The sequence below is a fragment of the Calypte anna genome, chromosome 12 (genome assembly GCF_003957555.1).
Source record: "Calypte anna isolate BGI_N300 chromosome 12, bCalAnn1_v1.p, whole genome shotgun sequence".
Lineage (NCBI taxonomy): Eukaryota > Metazoa > Chordata > Aves > Apodiformes > Trochilidae > Calypte > Calypte anna.
This window is the reverse complement of record NC_044258.1, coordinates 4,099,916-4,127,312: the sequence shown is the minus strand read 5'-3', so window position 1 is coordinate 4,127,312 and position 27,397 is coordinate 4,099,916. Positions and strand designations below refer to the sequence as shown.

Sequence of the window (27,397 nt, the reverse complement as noted above, 5' to 3'; positions counted from 1 at the left end):
GTTATTTAAGCTACAGATAAAGTTATTTAAACTTCAAAGCTAGCAGAAATTTCCTTGAATATAATGAAAACGCTAAGAAGTTGGTAAAATCCTTTAGATATTAGTTATATAATTGTGAGGGGGAAGGTAGGAGCCTTCCGTTTTTAATTTTTAACATTATTTAGGATTGAACTACTTTTTGCTGTTATGTTGCAATTTGCTCTTTTCCACTTGAAGTCTCTCAAACCTTTTTTTGGCTCTTGGTTACCCTCTGCTCTTGCATAAGTTTTCCTTTGTCATCCTTTACTTGCATTTACTCTGTCTCTTTATAAGCAGTGAACATTAAGGACTTCATCATTTTAGCTGTTAGTAGATAAGAATGGGCATCTATTTCAAATCTTTATTTTCCTCTTGGACAGTTACTGCCTATTCTTTCTCTTTTTGGTGTGGGTTTGAGCTGTTTACAGTGTAGCCTTTATTCTAGCCTGGTTTTTATTCTGCCTTTAAGTGTTTTACAGAAACTGTTCTTCAGTAAAGGTCTCTCCTGGCCCACTCTCCCTTCTCTCCCCATGTGGTTTTGGGTCTTAAGAGTATAGTGATGCTAAGAAAATATTAAATACAAAGAGACCAAGTAGATGAAAAAAATACCAAAATTTCAACTTGATGCTTATAGCATAGTATGCTCAGAGAGATGTGAGAAAGACTGAGAGACTGGGAATTGCTTGATTTCTGTGTATTTTCTGTGTATTTTCTTCTACTAGTCTACTAGTAGCTGCTCCAAATAGTGCTGAATTTTTAATTTTGCAAAAAACCAGCAGCAATAAATAATTAACGGGGTATGTAGATTTGGAAGGAGGAAAAATAGAGAAAATATCTAAAGAAGACACAGAAAGGTGTTTGGTCATAACCTCTGAGTGTTCTGATATTACTGTTGTTATGTAATCAAGTATACAAATGCAAGTATTTTTAAAGTTTATTTATTTTTGGATCCCAATAGCAAATACACACTAAAGAGATTTTATTTAAAATACCCATTTTATGCAGTACTGTCAGTACTGAGAATCAGTGTGCTGACCTACATAAGAAGTCAGGGCAGTTGAGTTCCAGCTATCTGCTTGCATTCAGCAATTTTAAGGTACTTATACTGATGAGGCATTCTTAACCTATGTGATGTCAAAATATAAAGGAGGAAAAATTAAATTGGAAACATGACTATGTTTCTTATAGGTAAAAGAAAATATTTGTGCTGGCCTAAAGGGAGTTTAATAATTGTTATTATTAAGCTTGAAGCATATGATAAATCTTGAATCCTACTTTGTAATGTTCAGAGTGCATCAAATTCTATTGACAGGAAGACATTTCCCTCTTAAAGTTGCAAGAAAAAATACCAAAAACTTTTAAAGGTTTTTTTGCATGTTAGTTCTTTATATGAAACCTGCTTTATCTCACTTAATAGATTGTAAAAATATGTTCTAGTTAGGCAACAGAAAACCTCACAATATTGTACCTTTATTATTGCATCCTTGGTGATTATCAAAAATGTCACAAAAAGTCCTTGAAGCCTGATAAATTTTTTTTTTGCAACTTCTTATTGTGGAAAAAAGTCAAAATTCCATTTGATTTCTAAAATGTATTTGAAAGAAAATGTCAAAACTATGTGAATTATATAAAGAATTTAATGTCTATAATAGGAAACATCAAATATAGTTTCCAGTTCTACTTCCAAGTGTTCTTCTGTAATATATAAAGGCTTTTGTTTAAATTATTCAAATGTAAGTTGAACACTGTCAAACAATACAATAGCTGCTACTAACATATTGTTTCTAATTACCACTGAAATAGTAAATACTTTGTAAACTGGTTAAATAGTGTAAAATTTACATTTTCTTGCAATTTCAAGTATTGTAGAGCTGATTTGGACAAGTTGCTTTTTGAAATTACCACCTTTGGTATCACTTGAGGAAATTTCCTAGTTGCACGCTGTTTCTGGCTAAAATGCACCGGAAGGTTGAAGGCTGAACCTCCCAGTACTTGACAGGATTATTGAAGAGGCTTATACCACTGTATAGTGCTTTCTTCTTTCTTCTTCCTGTTGGGCAGAAGTCATTCACTCCCAGTTTTGCAATATTATTAGAATGGAGGAAGACAACCTGCAGGAGTAAGAAATAGTTAAATATCATGGTTAGTATGTAAAGGGGAAAAACACTCAACATTCATTGGGCTATAAGTAACTGAGGTTTGCTGTAAGATCAGTTGGATGCAAACCTTAATAGTCATATGAATTAGCAAGTGTACAATCTTTAAAAAATGTTTCCCTCCTGCTACAGTTTCTTCTAGAAAGAAAATATGGTATTTTATCAGTGTTAGAATAATTTTGCTTTATTCTTATTCTCCTAAAATACAGTTTTATATTCTCTTGCAGTAAGAGCTATCATGATGTAGTATTCAATTTTACCATAATTCAAATTGTCAGTGTTTTAATATATCTTAAAAAGTAGGTTCCATAAAGGTTGATACTAGTAGAGATTTATCAGGATGGTTATAGGAACATATCAGTCTGATGCTGATGTAGCTTAAATTAGTAAAACTAAAAAGGGCCTGTACAGTAGAGTTTAGAATTTCAGTAGAATAGTATATATTGGCAATTCTTTTTTATGTCTAATTTTACATTACGTTCTAAGTTGATATTTGAGTTGTTTAGTTACATAAACATATTAAAAGATTTTCCTTTAATTGGAAATAAAATGAGAAGTGGCAAGAAAAGAAATATACAGGTAAATCTTTTACCAAATAGTTTATCATGTGATCTGTCATCTATGCATTTTTTCTGTTTCCCCAAGTTCTGTTCTGCTCTGTATTCTAGGGTATATGTCATTTTATAAAATATATTTGATTTTAATTGGTGTTCTAGGATTCAGAAAATTAATGTGTTGTGAAAACATTTTATTGCAGAATTTACCTGATTGTAAGTACAAATTCTAAAATCTTACCTCATCATTTCAGCCTCATAAATAATTTTCTTTGTATTTGAGGCTTTTCACATGGGAATGGAAAAATTTCTACTCTGGCTTGTTAATATGGAAACTCTAATGAATCTTTAACAAAGTTTCTGAAAACATTTTTTAGGTGCAGCATGTTTTCATTTGTTTTTCTATAAAGTGTTCCTGCTGATTGAAGTTCTTTATTTCTTTAAGTATATTTATGATTTCAGTTATCTGTAGTACTAGAGTCACATCAATTTAAATGTGACAATTATGTTTTTAACAATGTCCTAATCATTATGGCAGTGTGAAAGTCAATCATAGCAGAACTTTTACAGATTTCTATTAAGTTTAATATATGACCTGCAGGTACTTCAGTTCAGGTAATCCAGGAGGAACTTTCTTGAGCTTATTTTTTTCAAGATGGATTTCACGTATACTTGGTATATTGGCAAAACTTCCATTTTCCACATCCTTGATTTTATTATTCCCAAGGCCTAACCTAGAAATAGTACAAAGAACATTAATTAAAGATTAATTGAGATTCCTGGAAGCATTGAAGAACATACTTTGTATTTTTTAGAGACTGAAATACACAGGAGTAGGCAAAGAGGGAAAAACAGAACTGGGGAAAGATGATGTAATCTTCCCTGCGATAAGAAAAAAACCCACCACTGATTTAACATATTTTTTCTTCTTAATTTAGTATTCCCTTAAGGGACAGCAGCTAGCATGATGTAAGCAACTGTCCAGCTTTGCATGCAGTTTTTCTACTTCTAGGTACAAGAGTTAAAATGATAAACACCAACCAATCTGCTTGTGAAAGAAATTATGCCCTATTATCAAGTAGTATAGCTATAAAGTGTACTCATAGTAATAAAAAGTGCTGTTTTATAGATGTTCATATATAAAAATAGGCAAAGAAGGGCAAGTATTGTAATGCAACAGTTTTATGTATAGATACATATGTATATAGATATATAGAGAGCTTAGTCTAAAACTTTCTGTTTTGAAAGTAAGCAGATCTGCCTTATTTCCTACTTCTGATTCTGTTTAATGTGGACCTCTAGATTTTTGTGCTTCAGCCTGCATTGCTAGGAAGATGATTCAGAAGGTGAAGGCACAGGTCTGATCAGAACTGCTCTTTCCATGAAACCTGCAACCCCTTTTTTCTCTCCTTTCCTTGATATCTTCAGAAACTGAAGTTGGTATCTAAACACAGTTTAGTAGTTGCAGTGCTGCTCAGCTGTATTTTCAGAGAATTTGACTGAGCTTTACAGAAAGAGCTTCCTTATTTTGTCCTTTGTTCATTGATCAGCAACATCCCTTTTTTCTTTTTCTTAAACCCTATCACATTTGGAAACAGTTACCAAGTTGTTTCAATTACCAGCTACTGTATTTCTTTCAGGCTGTTTTCAGGAGGTAACTTTTCTTGTAATTGACCAATTTTCCCACTGGTTTGTATAACAAGGTTTTAATTCCCCTTTTACTACCCCTTGGGGTTCATATGGAGTGTCTCCTTCCTGTACACTTAGGCCTCCTCTGGAGTTAAGAAGCTATTATGGATCTTAAATCCAATACATTTGGTTGCAAGAAAGTTATTCTGTTCTTGAACTGAAAATTGTTTGGGGTTGCTGTGTATCTCATTTTAGGGGGTAATTTTTGTGAGATAGTTGACCAAGGAGTTGAAATATCTGAACCTGATAGAGATCAGGCTAGAGAAAAATACTGAATACTGTTGATAAATAATGTGACCTCAAAGGTTCATATATTCTGAGTATGAGATAAACATGCAAGGCTTGATTGAGGTGTATTAGTACTAGCACATTAAGAGATACCCTAGAAAAGCCAGGTTCTATTGACAAGAAAAGCATTAAATGAGAGGGGTCACGAGGTCTGACCTTTTATCCAATGCAAACATTCTGCATTGGAATTTTACCTCTGAAGATCTTTGTACCGGTTAAAATCTTCAAGTTCGATTGTCGTGATCTTGTTGTCATCTAAATGAAGTTCTAGCAGACTGGAAGGCAAATCTGATTAAAAATAAATGCAGACTGTGAGTGAAATAAGCCAGCTCGTATTTGTTGGTGTAATTATTATATTCCAAACAGCTTCTTTCCTTTCTGTTTAGGGTGGGGTGAAAAATCTTGGGGAAGGGGGTTGTCTGAATCAAAAAAATAGGTATTAGAAACAAATGAAAAAAGAAAGAAGGAAGGAAAGAAAGAGAAAGAGTGAATATAATTTGATTGAAAACAGTAACTTTGAAAAAACAAACAAATGTGAAGTGCATGTTGTAATGCTAATGTTCCAGAGTTCCAAAATTTGGTATAATTTTGCTAGCTTTCTTTGTAATGGCTCTCACATGGTTTTGGTTAACCTGTCAAAGGTGTAAATCGTATTTTATGTGCAGTTATCTGACAGTCAGTAGTCAAAAATCTAACTCCTGTGCAACCAGTGATCTGTCAGTGAATGGATTAGGAGGTGAAGAATGATTTTTACATCCTTTTAGTGATGGCAGACAAAGATAGTCACAAGTTCACATCTCTATTTGCTGATCTTATGTTCAGTTTTACAACCATCTGTCTAGATGGCACCCTGACACCAATCAAAACAAACCACATATTGTTACTAATAGGTCCTAGGAGATCACTTCCCCTTGCCATTGGTTGTATCTTTACAATATGAATAAGAAAACAGTATTCTTTACAGTCTGTCTATATGCCAGCTGACATACTCTGGTGAGTGTGCATGTTTGGGGTTTTTTATACTTAACATTCCACTTCACAAGTGGATTCCAAGCATTATTCTAAGCAGTATTAAGAGGGAAGACTACTGATCTGTCTATTTTAGATTTGAAGTGCATTGTATAAGTTACATTTTTAAAATCTTTTTATGTCATGGTAACAAGGATCTAGTAACTTAGTTTCCATTCATGTAAAATGTATTCACCATGAAATCCAGTTTGTTTTGTTTATGTATTTGTCAGCACACATTGGAGCTCACAGTGTTTTTCCTTGTAGGAGATTTCACTGTCACACAGACAAAACCTAATAATTTTAAGTGTGTTTGCATAAGTGATAGCAAATGCATCATGAGGGTACTAGAAGGATATCTTGTTTTTTGTCTTGGGGAGTGTTACCATAGCTAAGCTTCTGGGTAGTTCTTAAACTACCCAGATCTACTGGGTAGATCTTAAAATTCCCTAAACAACTGGTGTGAGATGATTTTGTTTGTTGTTGGGATTTTTTTAGTATTCTTTTCTACAGGGATGCTGTTCCCTACGTATGTGTACAAGAAGAGATTAAATTTACTAAGAAACAAATTCTTTATCTAGATGATCCAGAAACAGGATCTTACAGGCCAGAACCTGGTTTCCCTGTATGTTAATGAATGGTATGGTATTATGCTTTGCTTCCTTCCTTTTTCTCTTAGCTAGTAGTGTTGAGCAGCTCAAAATCATGAGAATTTGTTTAAATACTATGGTGACCTACAGAAACTGCAGCTGGAGTGTTGCACTGAGTTCCTTTGTCCTATTTCTTTGAGTGTGGAGGCCAGTGATTTGAGAAGTTAGTGTTTTAATTTATTACTACTTCCAAATCACAAGTTAATTGTTTTATAGGAAGGAAAGATTTAATCTTATAGTATGTTATGCTGAATTTCAAAATCTTTAAATTTGTCTTAGCAAACTCTATCAAATATGTGTAAGATACTGTACTTAGGTTTTGCATTAAGGTGGTTATATTGCAGTGCGTATTTGAGCCACAGAGTTGCTTGAAATGTTTTAAATTTAAGTTAGAAATTTTGCATGTTCTTTTTAATACATAAAGGAAATGGAATTCTGTATCCCTTGTGACTCAGATCAAATACTTTCTTTGTAAGGATTTTGAGAGGCTGATGTGAAAGATATGAAATGACGTCCTATTATTTTCTTTACATGGCTTCTCCTGAGAAGAGTCTCTGGATAACTCTGAGAGGAGTGGACTGCCTGGGTAGGTGAGGCAGGAGAGAGGGCTGGAGAGTAAACACACTTTTGGGATGTAAAATTAGTTACTACAATGCAAAAAGAAAACCAGTGCAGGAGATGCTTTGATAGTAATGAAGAACACAAACCAGCATTTATTAACATCTTTATCATATAAATGTTAAAGCATTTTGTGTAGAAGTACCCTGGTATAGGTAAAATGGCAAAGGTAAAACAAAGCATACCTTTAGGAATTGAAGTTAATTTAGCTTCTGCAATTCTTATATGATAGATATTTACTCCTTCAAAAGCACCTGGCTCTATTCCATCATTATTAAGAGGATTTGCACTCATTTCTGTCGAGAGGATAAAAAAACAAAAAACCCTAAAATAACTAGTTATGGCAGAGGGATTTTGTGTGCATTTTAAACAGCTGGTTTATTTTTTTTTAATGACTTCTGGTATTTTAAGCATTAAGTTGATTTCCTATTCTGAAGGGTAGACAACACAGATTTCAGTGACGAAAGGCTCTAACTTGGCTTGCAGGATTACCAGAAACTTGAAATTAGATTGTAAACACTGTTCCACAGCACAGGTATCTAAGAGGAAATTATGTATAGTATATTACATTTTGTTAAAGATGTTTTTTTTCCTTCTTAATTGGACTTACCTAAGACATGTAGAGACTTCATTCCTTTAAATACATCCTTGGGGATTTTCTTGACTTTATTAGCATGAATCCTGAGCTCTGCTAAAGTTGTTGGTAGGTTAGTTGGAATCTCAGTTAGCTGGTTATGGGACAAATACAGTCGCCGTAGCTTCTTTGTTGGTTGAAAGGCTTTAGGATGGATTTTGTATATTTTATTGTTGTTCAAAGCCAGAGCCTGTGAGATATGGGAAGAGAAATACAAAGGAAAATTCTTTATGCCAGAATGTTATGGTTATAAATTTTAAGCCAAGAATTTGATACGTAATTTAACAATTAAGTATTTAAATATTTTATTTTTCCATCATACCAAACTTTAGCGCTTGGGCATTTCAGCTGATGGCGAAAAGCAAAAAAGAACATGGAAGCTGGAGCAAGAGTAGAAAGTAAAGAAAAACTAGTCAGAGCTGACAAAGTGCCAATGGATAATGAGAAGAACTGGCAAAACATTGTTTGTCTTCATACATTTTGTGAGATTGTTTAAGGTTTATGTTCTTTTTTGTTGCTGTTCCTTCATGCAGACAAATTCTCAAAACTGTTTCATCATTTATTTCAGCATAATGCTGAAAAAATAAAAGGCAGGTTTTAAATCTGAATTTCTGAAAAATTAACGTCTATAGGACTGACACACAAACATGAAATAATACCTTGTTTGCTAGAATTTTTCAGCTCCTGTGAATTGAAGTCTCTTTCTTTCATACAGTATTCTAGTCCTTTTTGGGACCGTTTTTTATTCTTGGTTGTATTACAAGAGAACTTGTAGTGACTAACTGCAGACAACAAATATGAGTTGTCTGAAACTAGGTTGAATGTCAAATCACGTCTTTGCATTTCCACATCTAGACTATTCGTTTTAGTTCATTTTTTACTTCTTTGAGCTCTTGGTAACTCGTCTGCTTTCTGGAATTGTGGGGGGAAAAAAGTAGAGCAAAACAGAATCTTTTTTTCCAAGAAAAAATGGGAATAGCTTAAGGAAATAAACAGGAAATGCTTACTCTTAATCCAAGTTGCCATCTGTGCATTTGCTAAGTATACTAGTATTCAGAGAAGTTGAACAAAGTAAACTTTTTGCTTTTAGTAAAAATATTGTTAGACCTTGGCACAAATCAACTGATAGGAAAAAAGCAAAACAGCTCAGAGCTCTCAGCTATCACATAATTAAGTGGTTACTCTAATATCTAATCTGGTGATTGCTGAGGTATTCCAGTGACTTTCTCAGTCATGAGAGGTTACTTTCTATAATATCTTTTATACTGAGTGTAAACCACAGTCAGTGTGTTTACCTTCGCCTTTCTGGTGAGACCATTCTCTAGCCAGACATGAGGCACTTTGTTGCAAGCAATGAATTTATATAGTTCCTATTTTTCTATCCTGCCTTAGACAAAATAATTAACAAGGACATTCATAAACACTTAGATATGATAAATTTTCAGTTCTTGGTCAGAAACCAATTAAGACCAAAAAGGATTTGTTTTATATCAGTTTCGTGAATGTTTCATGTCTTTCTAATACCTAATAGAATGTGGTTAATTTGCTGTAACTGAAGCAGATTTTTCATTTTTGTATTGAAAATTTAAAAACTGTCAATATTCATAGGTACTGAACCTAGCTGAATAAGTATCCCAAACCAGATTTAATCTACCTATCCAGGCTGCTGAGTCTCTCTTATTTTCTTTTACTATAAAAAGGAATTATTGTGTACTGTAAATATCTAGATGTACCGGTTGCCAGTTATACTCTCTTTAATGCTTGTCTCCATGTGCATACCTGAGCATGGTAAAAAATATTAGTAAGGTGCCTGACTTTTTTCAGTAATTCATTGTTGGTTTTTGTTCTGTTCAAGACAGTTGGATTTGTAACATCAGTTTCAGTGGTATATGTGCCAGCTGTATGACATATGCTTTTGAAAATACTTCTTAAAAATATTGTTCTAGTTCTTCTGTGAGATGAAGTTCTTTCTGCTAAATTACAACTAAGCAGATTTGAAGGGAGTGTTTGTCTTGCAGCCTTGAAATGTAGGGAGTGTTTCTATGCCTGTTAATGACCAAATAAATCTTGTGGATATTTGTAGCAAGATACATATGGTACATTTTCTGGATGTTGTGGAAAGCAGAATAGTTCTTACAGCTCAAAGAAGTTTGCTTCTTATTATGTGGGAACAGTCAAGTATGCGGGGATTAGACTCTATGGATACTATTGAATAGGAAAAATACATCTGTATTATGAAAGTATCAAAATATCTCAGATTGCTGAATAAGATTTAGAACTTTTAAACAAAAAGCTTACATAAAGTGATGTGAGTCCCTGGAGATCGTTTTCCTTGACCTCTTTAATTTTGTTGTTTTGAAGGTCAATCATACGAGTGTCTGGTGGAATGTTGCGAGGTATGGATGTCAGGCCTGTTATATGCAACATAAACAGAAACATTACCTGCTTGTATGTAAGTCAAATGGCATTAGCTGCTAAACAGCAAAACACAGTGAGGTTGTTGATGATTAGGATGGGAAAGTAAATACAAACAGCCATAAAGCAAAAATAGACGGGAACATTCAATAACGAGAGAAACTAATTATGGAAGAACATATCACACAAAAATGTGTGGAAATTTTCTGGAGGAACTGCTACTACCCATCATCATTGAGAAGCTTGAGTGGAGTGCACAGTGAATGTTCCTACCGTCTGTGAAAAAAAAGCTTCAGAGCACAGGTTATGCTACAAGTAAAGTGCTTAAGTGCCTGGTGAAAGCCACCCTCAGAGGACCTTGGGCAGTGGTTCTGTAGTCAGGAACTGGGCTGTTGCAGTGCCTTTGAGGAATTTCTGCTCAGTGCTTGGATGCTCCTTTTACCTCTGCACTGCCCCATCCACGGCACAGGCACAGTTGCTTGCATAGGTGTCCAGTTAGCATCAGGGCTGAGATGTTTTTGATAAAAGTGAACAAAAGATGGTCTTCCAGCTGCCAGTACTTAATTACCAGTGGTAAAAATCCCCCAGCCCAGTTAGTTGTTTGGTTTTAAAAACACTTCAGTTCATGCCCTTTGAGATCCTGAATCAGCAGAAGAGACAAGTGAGGGACAGTGACTTTCTTTTCAGTGGTAATGCTGACACACCAGTTGCTAAATGGGTGTCCAGTTTTTTAACAGTTGTTTCACAATTTTAGTTACACTTATTTAAAGAGGATGTCTATTAATAGGGTTCTTTTCTATGTGTGAGCTCAAGCAAGTGATTTGCATTCTGTAAACCAGATGCAATAACTACAGCTTATTGTTGTCAGCATGAGTTTGATTTCTTAAAAATGACACTTTTTTAAAAAACCCAGCAATTTATGTATTGATTGTGTTTCTAAGACCTGAGGAGCCTAGGATTAAATTTAGGATGGTGGCAGAGCACTGATGAGAATGAATGTTGTTGTTACTGTGCTAGTGGTAGGAGTGGAGTCCTTTGATTACCTTGAATCATGGGAAAATGTCAGTGAATCCTAATTCAAAGTGGTATGGTTAATAATTCATGTTTAGGGAATAGTATCGATCTGCAACAGTGGCAGTAGCAGATTTGCCTTTGGTTAAAACATTAACAGTGATACACACTTTATTGGATGTTAAGCAGAGCAAATAGTTTGCATCTGGTTTATGTGCTGGTGATAAAATTCATTGTGGGATTTTTTTCCTTTTCTTGCCATTTGATCTATTGCTTTGTAACTGTGAATGAAGTACTTTAGCCTATAGTCTTTTGAGAGTGGGGACTAATACCTTGTCCTGTGCAAACAGAATTTACAGCAAACTTTTGTGCTTCTCTGTTTTGAAATAACTTCACAGAAGTAAACAGAACAGAAGGAAGTGCTACCTAAAATGTAAACATAACCATTTTTGCATTCTATGATTGTTCTCCTAGTGGATAAAAAAACAACTGTGCAGGCTATATGTACTTATTAACCCTGATAAGTATTCAGTTAAATAGTTTTACAGTCATTCATTACATATTCTAAATGCCTCTCCATTCTATGTTGTTATCACTAGTTCATTGCTTTTGGAAGGTGGCTGTACCAGTTTATTAATTTTCTAAACTGATGCAAATAAACTAGGAAAACATTTATGTTGTAAAAAGTGCTGGACACAAATTAGTTTCTGAACATGAATTATATATGGTTTGGAATCCCAAATGAAAAAATGTAAGCTCCTTTCTAAAATGACTAATATAGGAATGTCATCCTGCTTTGGCAGAGGGGTTGGACTCAATGATCTCCAGAGGGCCCTTCCAACCCTTACCATTCTATGGTTCTATGTGAATGTCTGCAAATTTTGGAGCTGTAGAATTCGTGTTTGAAGTGGAAGTTCCTCCAAAGCAGTGAAGGAACAGACAGACAAATTTCTTCTTACCTAGATCAGAGCAATGGACAACTCTCACATAGCACTGGCATCCAAAGGGGCATGTTGGGAAAAGATCAAAAGGAATCAGTGGCATAATTGGTTCGGTGGTTGGAAATAGAGAATTGTCATCATCATCATCATCATCCTCTTCTTCTTCCATATCCTGGAGCATCATATTCTTTAGAGTAAAATATGAAGGACCAGTGAGAGGTTTGGCAGAGCACAAGGCCAAGAAGAGTAGGAGTGTGTATTCTTTCATATCTTCTTAATCAGGGTAGCCAATCTTGAAGAGGAAAGTAAACAGAAAACCCAAACACATGAATCAGTGCATATGAAACAGCAAATAAAGGTATTGAACTTTTTACTTCATTCACTGCTACAGTCTGTGGTTCTGAAAAATGATCTGTTAAGGTTTAATTAATTTATGAGATATGAAGAATATTAAAAGTATTATTTAAAATACAGTATTTCTATTAGTCTTATAAAATTGTTATAATAAGTACTTTTAAAATATGAAGTCATCAGACATTAATGCCATATCAAGGGGTTTTTTTAGTTCAGTTTAAAAAATAATATCATTTGCTTCACTCTTTGAAGAGTAGGCTTTGGACCGAATTTTACCTTGGAATTAGACATTTGTTTTACTTATTTTTAATGGGGTACATGGCCATATGTGGGTTGCTTGTCTCTAGAAAATATGGAAATAGTTGATTATCAATACATAAAATGCACTCATCACGATACTTCTGAAACACTTGTAATTAAAAACTTTCTAATTAAACCCTTCTAATCTGCTAGGCAGACAGCTGAAAAGAGCTCAAAATGTGCTTGGCTTGAATTTAATGCCAGAAAACTCATCAGCTTTATAGGTTCCTGTAGCTTGAAAGTATCTTCTGCAATCAAAGTCCTTCAGTCTGGAAAAGAGAAAGATGATGGATCAGTTATGTCAGGTGCAGTTACTTTTTTTCTGATGTTATTTAAAAAATACACAAGTTATGGAAGACATACAAAGTTGATTTTTCTGTAGAAAAACATGGCCGACTGCCTCATTACAGCTGTTCATTCCATTGCATTCAGCTTCTTGGAATTCTGATTTTTTAGCCCTGACAGAGCAAAGGAGGAGTCTGGTCCTACAGTGTTACCTGAGGCAGGATGATCCATTGGGCAAGACTCTAAGATACTTTCTATGTTCTCTGGTTTTAGTCTAAAGATAATTTTTTTACCAAGTAGTCCTATAAGACTACACAAACGGGATACAGAAATAGTAAGAACTGCCACAGGATGTTTTGCAGCTCTGTGAGAAGAGACTGTACATCAGCCCTCCATCAGCTCTCCAATGTTCCCCAACACAGCCCAGTTCCAGAAGCCATTTGCACACTCTGCAAACCAGGAAGGGCTGTCATAAATATTATCATACATATCTTGTTTATAAAAATGTTTCTATTTAGACTACTTTAGACTTCTTAAATGTCTGATGATCTGCTTATAGCTGAAAAATGTCTTTATGTAGGCATTTTGTCATTGTTCCTCAGTCACAGATGGAGGAGTTGCAGTGGTTTGTAGTGCTGTTGACTTGGCTTATTCAGAATTCTGAGGTTTTGTTTGCATTGCTTTTTCCTAAATGAGGTAACTCTGATCTTTCTTTTATATAGGTCTTAACAGCATTAAATGCTGTATGTTGCTTACATTGCTACTAAAACTGTACACGCTTCAGGGGGTATAAGAAGATAAAAACTAAGAGCATTCAGATGACAAAACTCAGCCTACTGAAAAGCATGCTGTGACCTCTTCCCCCCCAGATATGAGTCTGAAAACAGAAGCATGTTATTCTTTGTAGGTATTCAGCATAGAACTGTAAGTTCAGGAGGTATTGTAGTCTTCCAGGTGTGTGCTCATTTGAGTGCTGTAATCTTTTACTGATTTAGCAATCTCTTAGAGAAGCTTTCACATATATTTTCCTTTGTGTTCAAAATAATGTTCTCTTTCAGTGCTCCTAGATAAAATTTTATAGCTGTACTTGCAATCCTATGCAATATGATTTTCTTGAAAGGGTCTTTGAATATCAACAGTGCTGGCAACAAGATGTAGAACCTGCTTTTGTTTGGAGAGAATTGCAGTCATGCCTGGCTGCATACCTTTGGAATGTTTGGCCCTTTCAATTTTGTGTTTCAGCCTCAGCAAAACAGTCAAAAATGTTCAAGAATTCAGTCATCCCCTTATGTAGGACATGAGGAGTCTGAAGCCTTTCAGACTTCAGAGTTCTTATATTTGGACAAGTGTTTGAGGATGGGTTTTCACACATGAGCGCTGAAGCTGGTCTTCTTCCCCTGCCTGCTTGGGTATTAAGTGACAAAACACTCTGTGCTTTATTCAGCCTTGTGCAATTCCTGTATGGAGGATATCAAGCACCATAGCACGTGTAACGTGTCATCTGGTTTCTAAGTCCTCACTGACTTCTGACAGGTACTGCATTTATAGTTTCTTAGTGTATCTAAAGAATAAACTTTCTTGTATGTTCCTGAAATTCTTCTGAAATTGGTGCTAAGAAGTCATGTTGTGAAACAATTTAAAAATCTGTTTCCACCTTTAGCAAATGGATTTCATCTTCCCTTTCAGATATTAAAAAAAAAAAAACAAACCACATTTTTTTAAACTATGAAAAGGCTGAGGCTGTGACTGGAGTAGTGGTGAGTCTGAACTCTTGAAAAACACACGTTTATCAAAACAGTACTAGAAAAGTAATATTGAAATATGTAACTGAGAAGATATATTGGTCTAAAAACAAGTCCTTATACAGAAGGGAGCCTGAGTTATGATAAATTTTTAGGACAGAGAGAAAGCCCTTGCTTCATCTACCCATTCTGCCATTAGGAAATCGGTCCTTAGCACTACTTGGCTCTGTAGTTAGGGGTGGTAATCAAGTTTGACTCCTGGTTTGAATTGGCCAAGGAACTGCCAAAGAATTGATTCCAGAGAGCTGGATTTTTTGATGGTTATTTTTTATCTTGGCTAAGGTTTTGAATTTCACATTAAACAGATGTTGATAATTCTCTGTAGAAATGCTCTGACTCTATAGCTCACCTCAAAGAACTTATCAGACTTTAAGCATACAAAAACTTAGAGTAAGAAAATTGAAAGAGAATAAAAGCCTACAATCCAAGATTCTACTGGTCTTTCTAAAAAGACTTTCTTTGTTTTATCATGAGAATTTTGTGAAATGTTTAGTAGTTTCAGAAGGTACAATTCATGAGTACAGCTCTACCAGTGGTTCACTGCTTCCGCTTGAGGCTGGTTCTGCTCCCAGGTTCATACCTTCAGGTCCCTCACAGTGGCTCTTCCACTGAGGCTCTTCACTGAGCTGACTGAACTCACTAAAACAGCATAAAACTAATGTGTGCAAGAAAGAAAATCCAACACATTTTTTCCGGGTAAACAAACTGAATCAGTCTGAGCATCAGAGCCAGCACAAAGGAATGGGTGGAACAGCTTGGTCTAGGGGGACGGAAAGTTAAACAGAAAGAGAGGGAAGGAGAAGAGGTGGGACAGCCATCCTTGACATATGTAAGCTGTTATGCTGTGTTTGTTGTGTTGACTAATATCCTGAACCAGATGGTTGCTGCTTGGATGAAGCCTGGCCTTGTCCATTGTCACTTTTGCAGACCAGAACATTGAAGATGAGGTTGAGAAAGTATAGCAAATTCAAGGAGGACTCACATACTTATTCACTATACACTCTTTAGAGCAATACTACTTTTTGTTTCAGTACAAAAAGCTTCTGAAGCACACCTTCTCACTGGAACACCAATCATCCCAAAATGAGGTAGTTGAATGTGGAGTGTACACTTCACATGTAGAGATGCTGGAAGTCTTGACTTTATTTCCTGAAGTACTTGGCAATCCTAAAATCACTGTACTAGTTGTTTGGGATGGATTTATCCTCAGTACTGTGATAATCTTTCTCAAAACTCATACTACCAAGCAGCACGTGGAGCATCTTATTCTATTGGTGAGGATAATACTTGTAATTTATAAGAACTTGAATGCAGAACTTGAATGGTGTTACAGTACGTTAATATGGTTAAAACCTTTTAAAGATTGTGTGAGATATTCCCACCTGGAAATATTCCATGTTACCATTATCAGTAATTCTGTGCCATGAAAATACTATGCATGAATTATGGGAAGAAAAACATTCTCTATAAGAAAATAAATTATTTTGTTAATGTGGGCTGTGTGCATTAAAAAAAGGAAAAAGATTAAGTCTGGATCCCTTGGCAGTTGCCTGCCAGTCCTGCAGCATGTGGGCTTTGTCACTTTGCCAGTTATGATTCTGAAGGAGTTAAAATTTTAAGACTTAAAAAGACAATTATATTTAGAAATCACTTCTGTTACCGGTGTACAGCAGCAAATTTCCTCTGGCGTTGTTTCTGCAAAGGAAATGTTTAAATGACACAGTGGTGTTCTGTACAGAGGCAAAGAAAAATCCTTCTGTTCATTAATAACACAAATCATTGCACTGTGCACAGATTTTGTCCAAAGAAAGGCAAGACCATAGCTGTTTTGAAAGCTGTATTTAAAAATAGTTTGGTTCTATTAGTCATTGTCCCATTCCATAAATAAAAGTTTGTTTAACTCTTTGTCTACTCTGTTGATTTACTTAAATTGCTTAAGGAAACAGAAGTTAATTTTGGGGGGCAATAAAATTACTGAAGAAATGATTCTGTCTTGAGAACTAGTATAATAATGAATAGCATGTTTACAAAGTAAGTCAAATTAGGGAGTATTTACCTTGTATGGAAAACACTGCTTGACTCTTGTGTTACTGAATAGGATCCATGAACCTTTTTAGTTTGTTGTTCATTTAGAGTTCACTCTTTCATATGTCATTTTTAATTACTTTGCTGATACACACTTTCAAAGAAACAACCTCGGATACCCAGTAACAGAAAGTTAGCACTGAGTTCTAACTGTAAGTACTGCTGTAATTGTAGGGTAGATGTAACAACAGGAAAAAATTTTGTTGTCAGTTGTTACATTTTCCTGACAAGTTTAATAGCTAAAGAATTCACTGTAACTTGTTTTTTGTTTCAACCAAGATCTAGTAAACACAGAATTATTTCAGCTGCAAAGTAGATTTTCAAGTATTGCATAAGAAAAAAGTGATACTTCTAACTCTATATTACCTGACATTATTAACCTGCACATAGTGACTGACATCCTGTTGCTTAATTCTTTATTGCTATTTAAATAGAATAGGTATTCAAGCTGGACATACCTTTCAAGTTTGATAGTTCTTCTGGAAGCACTGTGATAATCCACCTGAGAGCTCTATGTCCAGTTATTTTGTATTAAAAATAAAATTGAGAAAAAGCAACTTAGGGTGAGTTCTGTGAAATGGAAAGTAAATATAAAGAAAAATTGCACTTCCAAACTTCTTGATCCTCCTGGCACTGTGGGTGATACCAGACTAAAGTGCTGCTTCAGATTAGCCCATCTTAGTACTGAAGAGTGATATTAAGACGACTTGTTACCACTCATATGTTTTTCATCACTGCCTGTATTACAGCCAAAACTTCTGGCTTAACTCTAGACGTCTAGTGGAAGGCTTTGTAAAACCTGTAGTTTAATAATAGTTGACATCAGGCCATTGGAAGTACAGTGAGGTCCATTTCAGGTCATTCCTACTGTGGAATCATGCTTCTTATTTAGGATTCCATTAGCTATTATTCTTTAAAAAGTGTGAGTTGAATAAAGGTATAAAAACATTAGCCAGTGGCAGAGTAAACCAATAGTCTGTAGTGATCAGCATGTTGCCAGTCCTTTCTGAAGTAGTAAAATTGTGACTTTGTTGTGTATTATGTTTAAATACTACATCTTGTTTTCAGTAGACAACAGTTAGGCTGGGAAAGGTGGTTCAAGAGTGTGAAATGGTGATCAGATTTTATTAGTTGAATTAATTTCATTCTGTATGAGAAATTAAGCATATCTTTTATTTAAAATAGATGCAGTATTTACAGTATTCTGTGATAAGGTTGAACTTGAGCTTCAGACAGATTCTTCTACAATTTGCACCTAGTTATACTGTTTGTACTGACATGCCAACCATAATATTTAGAAACTGGGTTATTCTTTGTGTAGCTTGAGTAGGCTGTCTGTTTATGTGTACTTCTGCAATGTAGCACAGATTTGGTTTACCTAAAGCAGAAGTTTCAAAGTAACAGTTTGTGTCTTAAATTTACTTTCTTCCCCCCTCTTTTTTTTCCCCTCAAAAATTCCACACACAGATGACATCATCTGCTTCCTTATTAGCTCCTTACTCTGTTACTGGTCTTGATGCAGAAAAATAGCCTGGAAATTTGTATATATATATTTTAATATAAGTGTAATGCAGTGCTGTTTGCAAAATGAGGTTACACCTTGGTTATTTTGTTGTCTCTTGCTTTCTTAAGGAAGAAAAAGATACTACACAAAACCCTAAAACCTTGGTGCTATCATACCCAACAAGATAAGGCTTGTGTTAGCTGCTGCTTTGTTTTTTCATGTGTTCCAGTTTCAGTAGCATAGATAAATGATGAAAAAGATTCCCCTATCACTTTTCCCAGGGAATAAAATTGCAGTTTCCAAAGCAATTACATTCCCACATGAAAATCTGAAGGATGATCTTAAATTGTTGTAATATCAAATTGCATATATCGGCATTCTTTTGCCTGCTTTTAGAAACCAAAGCTTCTGAAGCAAGCACTCCCCTGTGTTCTGAATAGCTTGGTTTGGATGCATTTACTTGAGCAAATTTGTATTAAATTGCAGTGTAAAAAAAAACCTCCAACACTTTTTTGGATCTTTGATTGAAGAGAGGGGCCTGAGGGTTGTGATGTAAATGTACTGGTTCCTTCTTTTTCACTTCTCCTTTCAACAGTAAAGTGCTGAATCAGCCGTTGCAGATGACCCTGGTTTTGCAGCAGTGCTTCCTGTTCCTGATGTTTAGCGAACATCTCAATTTTTGGTAAATACTTATTATTATGGTGGTAGGAATACATTCCTGTGTGTGTAAGGTTTGATATAGCTATACTACACAATGAGGCTGACACAGAGTGGTAGTGCCTGGAAAAAATGTCACCCTCTTATCCTATAATAGATTTTGTACAATGTGTACAGTATCAGTATGGTAGAAATAAATATAGCTCACATTGACATGCTGTTCTTGTCATGAAAGTGTTTAATATAATCTCAAGACATGGATTTAGTATTTTGATTGTGAATACAACTAAAATAAAATTCACAGAAGTCACCTTTTCAGAGCTCTTGACTGCCAGATTCTGAACTTGAGATGTTAGCTGTTGATAGCAATAGTGAAAACTAAAATAGACCTTTAGTTCTCAATCTAGTTTATGAGCCTGTTTTTTTTTAACACTTGCAGAGTATTTCCAATTTACTAAAAACTATGATAGCAGAATTCCTCTCCAGAATCACTGTTTCCGGTATAGTTAAGATTTTGGACACAGTCTTTACATGAGCCAGGACAGTATAGTATCTGGTGGAGCTGTGAATGAAAGTTGGAGTGTGCAAAAGAATTGATGCCAGGCACTCAGGTCAATGTTCTCCTTACCTTTTAGGATAAGCCTGCACTGTATCTATATAGAATATGTAGTAGCTGTTCAAGGGCTTAACTGCAGCCTTTCGAGGTAGGATACTGTTTCCATGGTTAAGTTGTAAAGCAATTGATCTGAGGTGATGTGGTTGTCAATGCTATTAAAAGAAAAAATGGTATCTTAGTGGTTCTGCTGTTCTGTAATAGAGAGGTTTTGCTTTTCAGTAGTCTGATAGAAAAATGTCTGTCATAGTTGTTTACTCCATGATGTTGAAGTATTAATGAATAGAGATGCTCTCAAATAGAAAGTAAATTGAGACTATTTTCCTTTCAAGTCAATATATCTGTATATTCGGTTAAATACCACATATTTAAAAAACTAAACATTTAAGTGAGGTCAAACTGATTGCTCAGACTTTTCAATGACTTCTGTTTCCACCTATGAAATAATTAGTTGAAAATGAGAATTCTCTCTTAATTAAAAATACTGCACATGCATAACTCTTATGAGCAGTGGAGATGAATTTCTGAGGCAAAGGACAGGAATATATCAAGTGTATTGTGGTTCAGAATGGTGAAATATGCAAATTAAAAAAAAATTGGATGATGCTTTATATTTAACCTTACCACATCAGTGTTATGCAATGCTATCTTGATTTCTTTATTAAAAATGTCTATTTTTATTACTTTATATGACTGAGCCAGCATGCATATGCTTACATTGCACATGCTAATGCTTACATTGCAGTTCTTTTTCTTAAGCTGATCATGTATATATTTGTTACTGTAAGGTAAACTAAGTACTTTTTCATTTTCTAGCACTGTTTATAAATGTGGCTTACATAAAGTGATGAATCTAACATCAACTGCACAAATCTGTCTTGGAGCCTGTCCATCACATTTCAATAACATGAGATATTCCTTTCATGCTCACAACCAGTCCATGTGGAGCGCAGTCACATATTTCAGTTCTAGCTAAGTTTTGGCTCTTCCCAAGTTGAACTCCACCATTTAAGCTAACAGAGTATAGAAAAATTATTCTTTAGCTTCTGTAGTTCATCTTGATTCTTTAGTATTTAGATGTAAATGTATAAAAGAATCATTAATATTTTTATCATGCTTTGAACTAACTTTCACTTGTTGATATGTGTGTATTTTTTTGCATATTTTTGACAGCTGACTTCGAAACTACAACAAACAACTATGGTGTCAATGTGCAGTCAGAATCATTAATCCCTGATGTTTATTAGCAAGTTATCAATATCAAGGGGCAATTTTTAGCTTGCTGAATTGAGACATTATGTACAAGAGGAGCTCTAACATCAAGCACGCTTTTACATGCATCTGTATGAATATCAGGCTTGCCATGTGTTTTGCAAGATGTGCAAGATGTGATTTGGAATGACTGGAGAGGTAAAATATCAATCTGGAGAGATAGATGTCAGTTTTTCACCCTTGCAGATGGTTTATGTTGCCTTAGGTGAGTCATTTAACTTCATTCTACCTTAGGCTACAGATTTCTTTGTGTGGGAATGCTAATTTAAGAAGTCTCCAGCTGTCTTGATGCTCATTTCCTTGGTCCCGTGTCAAGGTTTGTGCACTTCACTGGATCAGCAAACTACTCTGCCTGAAAAACCACTTGCCTGATGAATGGTCTTAATATAGTTTCTGTACATGTCCATTGTTAGGCTTGCTTTTGATGCTGTTACAATTTTGGATGATGTTACATGGCATTTTTATGGAATATGGGTATTTATCTGCCTCACAGACACTGGAAACACCAGACATTCTTTCATGGAAAATCAAACAGTAGTTAAAATGAAAAACTCTGCAACCAGTGCCAAACTACTGAATCACTGTGATAATAAATTCTAAAGGAAAATTCTCTTTCAAAATACAAACTGGACTGAGCACAACATTTCCTAATAGAGTATCATGCATTTGTTCTGCCAAAGTTTAACAATTATTAAAAAACCTGATCACCTGCAAATGCTGGTTTGTTTTGTTTTGGTTTTTTTCCATTTGTCTTAACAAACAGTATGAGTAACATGGAAGTGTAAATGAGTAATTTCTCTTACACAGACTGTTTTGCTTGGACTCATTTTGTGGTAGGCTGTAAGAAAAGGAGGCAGTAAATACCACATATATAATACAGTTAATTGATTACATTTGCACTTCTACATCTAATGAAGACCATGAGAAAAGTAACTATTTCTAGGAAGATCCTCAAATTAAATTTGCTTGCAAGTTTTGAAACAGAATTTGTTACTTCAGAATAGTCAAAATGAAACTTTGGAAACATTACCAATAAAAAGAAGGATATTATCTCAGTAAAGTGATTTTCCTGCCATATCAGTAACTTAATCCATGTACTCAGATGTATGTGTTGCTCCTGGGGATTCTATAGAAGGGTCTCTTCTGTGTCCCATTGTCACAATAACCGTAACTGTCTCGCAGGGTTGGGTCTAATACTAAATACATTAGGAGGCTTCTGAAGAAGTCTTCTTTAATCATAGTTAACCACTGCTGTTAACAGCATTAATATTTTTTCTCATAATTATGCTATTATTAAATCATAAGTGTTGTGTAATCTGCTTTTATTTTTCTAAGTTGGCACTTAATTAAAGCAAATGTATTATCTGGGTTTTTTACTTACATATCATAAACAAATTTTTAACACTCATTTTTTTCCCATTTTGCCTGTAGGGGAAAACCATCAGTAAGCATAAGAAAAAAGTGAGCAAATATAGAAATTAATTGTAAATTAGGGAAAACCTAAGGGAAATTATTTGCTATATCTTAACAGATCTAATAACTGTGCTGTTAAGTCTGCTTTTTCACCAGTGAAAATATGTTGAGGTTCTGCAGCTGTTGATACTAGAGCTGTCCCTGTGTGTTAAAAAATAAAACTCGCGTATAAAGTAGCAAAGTCATTCTTGGGATTATTTCCTCTTTGGTTATGTAGTATTGAAAAAATTTAATGTGCTGCAACCCTGACCACACACATGGTTTCTGTGGTGTAGGCAGCAAAGGCTGGAGCTGGCTGGGTCTAGGGGTGAACTCAGTCTCACCGTTGCACATGCACTGATGTGGTGGGGTAGGTGATACAGCAGAGTTGACAAAAATTATAAATAAAATTGGAAGATAAAAGCTTATAATCTAAAAAACCACAGAGAAACTAGTAAAGAAACTAGAATTGTCTCTGAGATGGCTTATAAACTATTTTCAAAGGTATTATTTTGAAATGTGAGAATGCGTAAGTTAGGATGTTTGCTTCCCTGGATGGTTTTGCACTGCTTATGATCACAGACAGAACTTTTCTAGATGGCAGAAATTGCTTTTACCACTCAGTGGAAATACTTAGGTAAATTGAAAGAAAACATTTGCCGTAATTGCATATTAACTTGTAGTATGGAAAATTAGTTGTTGTGGGTTTTTTGTAGAACAATTTGTAAAGAAGAGGCTATTATTTTTTGCTTGACTGCTTATATTCCACAAGAGAATTTCCATTTGGCATGCCTGCAGCAGTATGTTGTAGCTTTGACTTTAGAAAGTAAGCTTACTTAACAATGTATAGCTTTAATTTTGTTAAACAAGCTAACTATGGTCATTTGTAAGCATGTTATTCATACTGTGACTATACTTTTGTTTCATGGTTAATTTCTCTCTGTTTTGTAACTAGTGTAAAAATGCATTTCTCCTTGCATAAAGCCATAGGCTGTTCTTTGCTGAGGAGATTGGAATGACATTTAAATCATCTAAAAAAGAGAATTAATGTTTCTTTCATTTAAACTTTCATCAGAGGCTAGCAAAATAGCCATCAAAATTAATGCAGGATATAAGTAATACAGATCTATTTGAACCCACATATCATCAAGAAAGAAAAAGAGAATTATCTTTTTGCCTTTCCAATCCAAAAACTAGTTTAGCACAAAAGAAACGAGTGGGTGGCAGGTTCAAACCAAAGTTAATAAAATATTTATGGTTCAGCTATACAAGAAAGTGTATAGTAGACTTTAATGTTTTATATAGACCCAAAAAAGTAATTGGTCTATTGAAAGAGGAAAAGTCTTGTTTCCTGAGTTTTTTGTTACAAGAGCCAAACAGTGCTGGAAAAAAATGGAAAAAGAGTTTTCCCTGACAGACTGGTAGTGAAAAAGTTTTACTGAAGAAGTTCACAGTCATCTTCCATTAGAAGTAAGCAAGCCATATATATTTATGTAGAGCAGTCATTTGAATAAGGATATGAACCATGAAATATTCACGATGGCAGCTCCCTAACTATGAAGTTTTTTAAGGAACAGAATGTGTGAGGCCTGAGGAGAAAATGTAACAGCATAGCCAGCTTTCAGGAGTTTGGAGAAACTGCTGTGAATAAGATAAAATTAATTTTAATCCTTTTTCCTAATTTTGATCCTTTAAAAATACCATTACATAACTCACTTAAAAGATTGTTGTCTTGGTTGATAGTGTTGTTGAATATCTGATATTTCCACAGCTGCGTTCATTATTATTCCTTTGAGAAAAATATTTGTTATGTGGAAAAAAATAAGTCAGCTTTCATGTATTTTCCCTAGGAATTGCTATCATATGAAAGATTCCCACAGAGACACATGGATTTATTTCAGTAATACCCCATGCAAAACATGCAGTTTTCTCTGTGTATGGGCACAGTGCTGGACACTTGGAATGGAAGTTCTCGGAATTAACAGAACTACATCAAAGTATTTTATAGAAAACAGTACATTATTAGTGGCCTTAATAATTCAGTTTATCAAAGCTGAGCTAATGTAAATAATAGCTGAATTTGGCAGCTGTAAATTGCACAAATGTTTGCATTCAATAACTGTGGAGATCTGTATCCTGCACAGAGAGTTAAATACAAAGGAAATTGAAATTATACCGAACTACAGTGGCTTTAGGAAATTCCTTATGTAAGACTATTAAAGGAGAAATTATAGGGTGGTTTTGGTTTATTTCTTAGAGGAGCTCTTTAATTAATACAATTATTAATCCTTTAATTTACTTAATTCTTAAATCCTTGGAAAAATATCCGTTTAATGAATGGAATCAGGATGACTCAAGCAGAGAACATTGTTTTAGGGAATTCACTCAACTCTTGAGTATTTGTTAAATTGTAGAGACTACAGAGAATGTGTCCATTCTTGCTGGCAGACTCCTAGATCTGGATTTGAAATGTTAGGCAAAAACATCACTGGCAGGAAACTGCAGTCTGGGTAAGAGAGAAGATATTTCCTTTTTCTTGATATTAATATGGTCTTCCAATTAGTTGTAGTGTGCAACTACACACTGTAGTGTGCAACTACCCCCAGCTGAAAAAAATTACACTTTGTGAATACAGAGCTTTGAAGTCAATGAATTCAGAATGTTTCTGAATACAGAGCTTTGAAGTTACCCATAGGACTAAAACTCCCAGATGAAAATTTGAAAATGAGTAAAAGTGCCTGCTTCTAGTCATCAGGACAGGGATTCCTAGGTATAGGCATCAGTGAAAGACAGAGCTGTATGTAATGCAGATCAAACTATAGCTCTGCTTTTTTGTGGATGACTGACACAGAAAGATTCGTGTAAGCTGTGTGGTAATGGCAGATGAGATTCCTCTTCATTTGTATCTTGTACCGTCATGGGAAACTGGATTCCTTGGTGGGAATGTGTAATAGCCATGCCTGCAGAGAAGAGGCAGTGGTGTGCTGCTCCTAAAACTTCATAGCAATGACCAAATTGTGTATTAGGAAACTTTATTAACTGTGTTCACAGGCTAATAAAGTCAGTAAGGACTTAATGGAAATGTGCAGCAGCCATCAGGCAGAGCTGTGTGTAATGTACATGAGAGCATAAGGACAGTTGTACTGCATCAGATCAGAGCCCACCCAGTCTTGTCCCCTGTCTTTGACAGTGGCCAAAAAGGGTGCTGCACTTCATGGTGTTCCTTTGCTTTAAGTTTCCTTGAAGCAAAATTAAGCTGTGTTTTTAGAGCAGCTGCTTCATTTAGTTTTGAGATTGTTCCTGAGGTAGTTTGGCTTTTTTTATGCCATTCCTTTTAAGATCAAATGTGATTCAGCTTAGGTTTTTTGTCATACACGTTTATTGTGTGATAAAGTTGAGGTTATAATGAGAGCATATCTGTCAATTTAATTTTGCTTTACAAACTGGGGTATTTCAGTATCAAAAAATGATGATGATAATTTAAGATGAATTGATTTATGGTGTGATCAAAAATTTTTTATGTAGTAGTCGACTATGTTATGCATAATGGTATATGAATGTTTTTCCAAAGGTAATTTAATGACATAGTAACTGTTGCAAACTGTTCATCTTGCATCATATACAATGGAAAATATTTATGAAAAGTTCTGTTTGATATTCACTATTCTTTTCTTACACTGAAAAGTTTAGAACAGTGCAAAGCCTTTATGGGTCTGGCCTGATGGAATCTGATCTGAACAGGGTGTCATTAGCAAGGCACATTACATTTGTAAAGAGAGTTTGTAACTGGATTTTGGGAACACTAAAGGAATGTTTTTCCTTTTAATTTCTTCACAGCAGTAGTATCAAAATTGATAAATATAGCTGAATATAAATAGCTAAATATACAGCTAAATATATTTGAATATACTCGAATATAGCTGCTTGATGCCTGAATTTGTATAAAGCTTTGGAGTTTTGTGTTAATTTATTAGGAAAATAGCAAGCTAAGTTCATTTTGATCATATGATCATTGCTTAATGTGGAAAAGGAGGTCTGTTTAATACATTTTAGAGTTTTGTAAGTGATGTCTTGACTACTTTTAGAAGGAAAAAGTGTTCCAACATTTTTCCACAATGTTTTGGGCCTTGCAACTGTACAGAAGTTGTTGACAACATTAAATCAGAGCTCTTATTTCACATGTCCACTGTTTTTTCCTCATTTTAAATGGTTTATAGTGTGCCAAAAGAAGTAAAATTAAAGCCTTTCCCCTTGAAATGGAGAGTTTGGGATTTAATGGTAACTAGCTGTAATAGAAGGGTAATGTTACTAAATAAGCAACAGCAGCAAGAATCTCTTTTGTTCATTAGAAAACAGGAATGTATGTCTACTGAGTAAGTCAAACATGTTATTATGAACTAGCCTTTTTGGATGGATGTTTATACCGTTTTTTACTTTTCAAGAAGTGAAGTAAGACTGTTTTGGAGGGTTTCCTTCAAATGAGCATAAGTTGCATGGTTGGCTGTTCTTTCTGGTCCACTAAATCTTTAAATGTTTCTTCCATGCAAAACCAAATTGAAAAGTAAGTCTGAAAAAATGTTCCCTTTCCAAAGTAGACCTCACCTCTGTGGTTGAGATATTCTGAAAGATGGTCACAGTATCATTCTGCCCCCCCTTTAAAGCAGTGCTTTGGCCTGAATTTTTTTGTCTTCCAAAACTTGAGGGGTAACTTTGGCAAGGACTGATGGTATAAAAGTTGTAGCACGTGTGGATGCTGCATATTCATTTTTGCTCTCTGCATTTAAGGAGTGAGCCTTTGTTGATTGTTTCAGGCTGTAAATCCAAAAAGGATACAGGCAGGACTCTGTGGTTACATTTCCAATGAGAAGAGATTTTGAAGCTTACTTAAGGAAGATTCAAGCTTCGAGAACATCAGATACTGTGTTGGTCTACAGACTTACAATCTTATAATAAAATAATTCTTATAATGAGAAACTTCTTTTCTTAAAACTACTCCATATATAAAATCATTAGGTTTATTGTGTAGAACTACTTTGGTGGTATTTTCTCATGTTCCAAATATTTACTGCCTGTAGTCTGCTCTCTGAAAAC

At 34.8% G+C, this 27,397-nt stretch overlaps 2 protein-coding genes across 2 annotated transcripts in view; one reads left to right on the top strand and one right to left on the bottom strand.

Annotated features, from left to right (window-relative positions):
• CENPP (centromere protein P) overlaps positions 1-27,397 on the top strand; it is a 123,193-nt gene that overhangs the window by 52,520 nt on the left and 43,276 nt on the right. The gene's annotated exons all lie outside the window — the stretch shown is intronic.
• On the bottom strand, positions 958-17,476 carry ASPN (asporin). Its single transcript, XM_008498940.2, has 8 exons — positions 17,267-17,476; positions 12,001-12,274; positions 9,914-10,026; positions 7,592-7,805; positions 7,167-7,277; positions 4,900-4,993; positions 3,324-3,462; positions 958-2,129 (listed from the first exon to the last, which is right to left on the bottom strand). The coding sequence occupies exons 2-8, from the start codon at positions 12,248-12,250 to the stop codon at positions 1,932-1,934; spliced, it is 1,119 nt and encodes a 372-aa protein (XP_008497162.1). The 5' UTR covers positions 12,251-12,274; positions 17,267-17,476; the 3' UTR covers positions 958-1,931.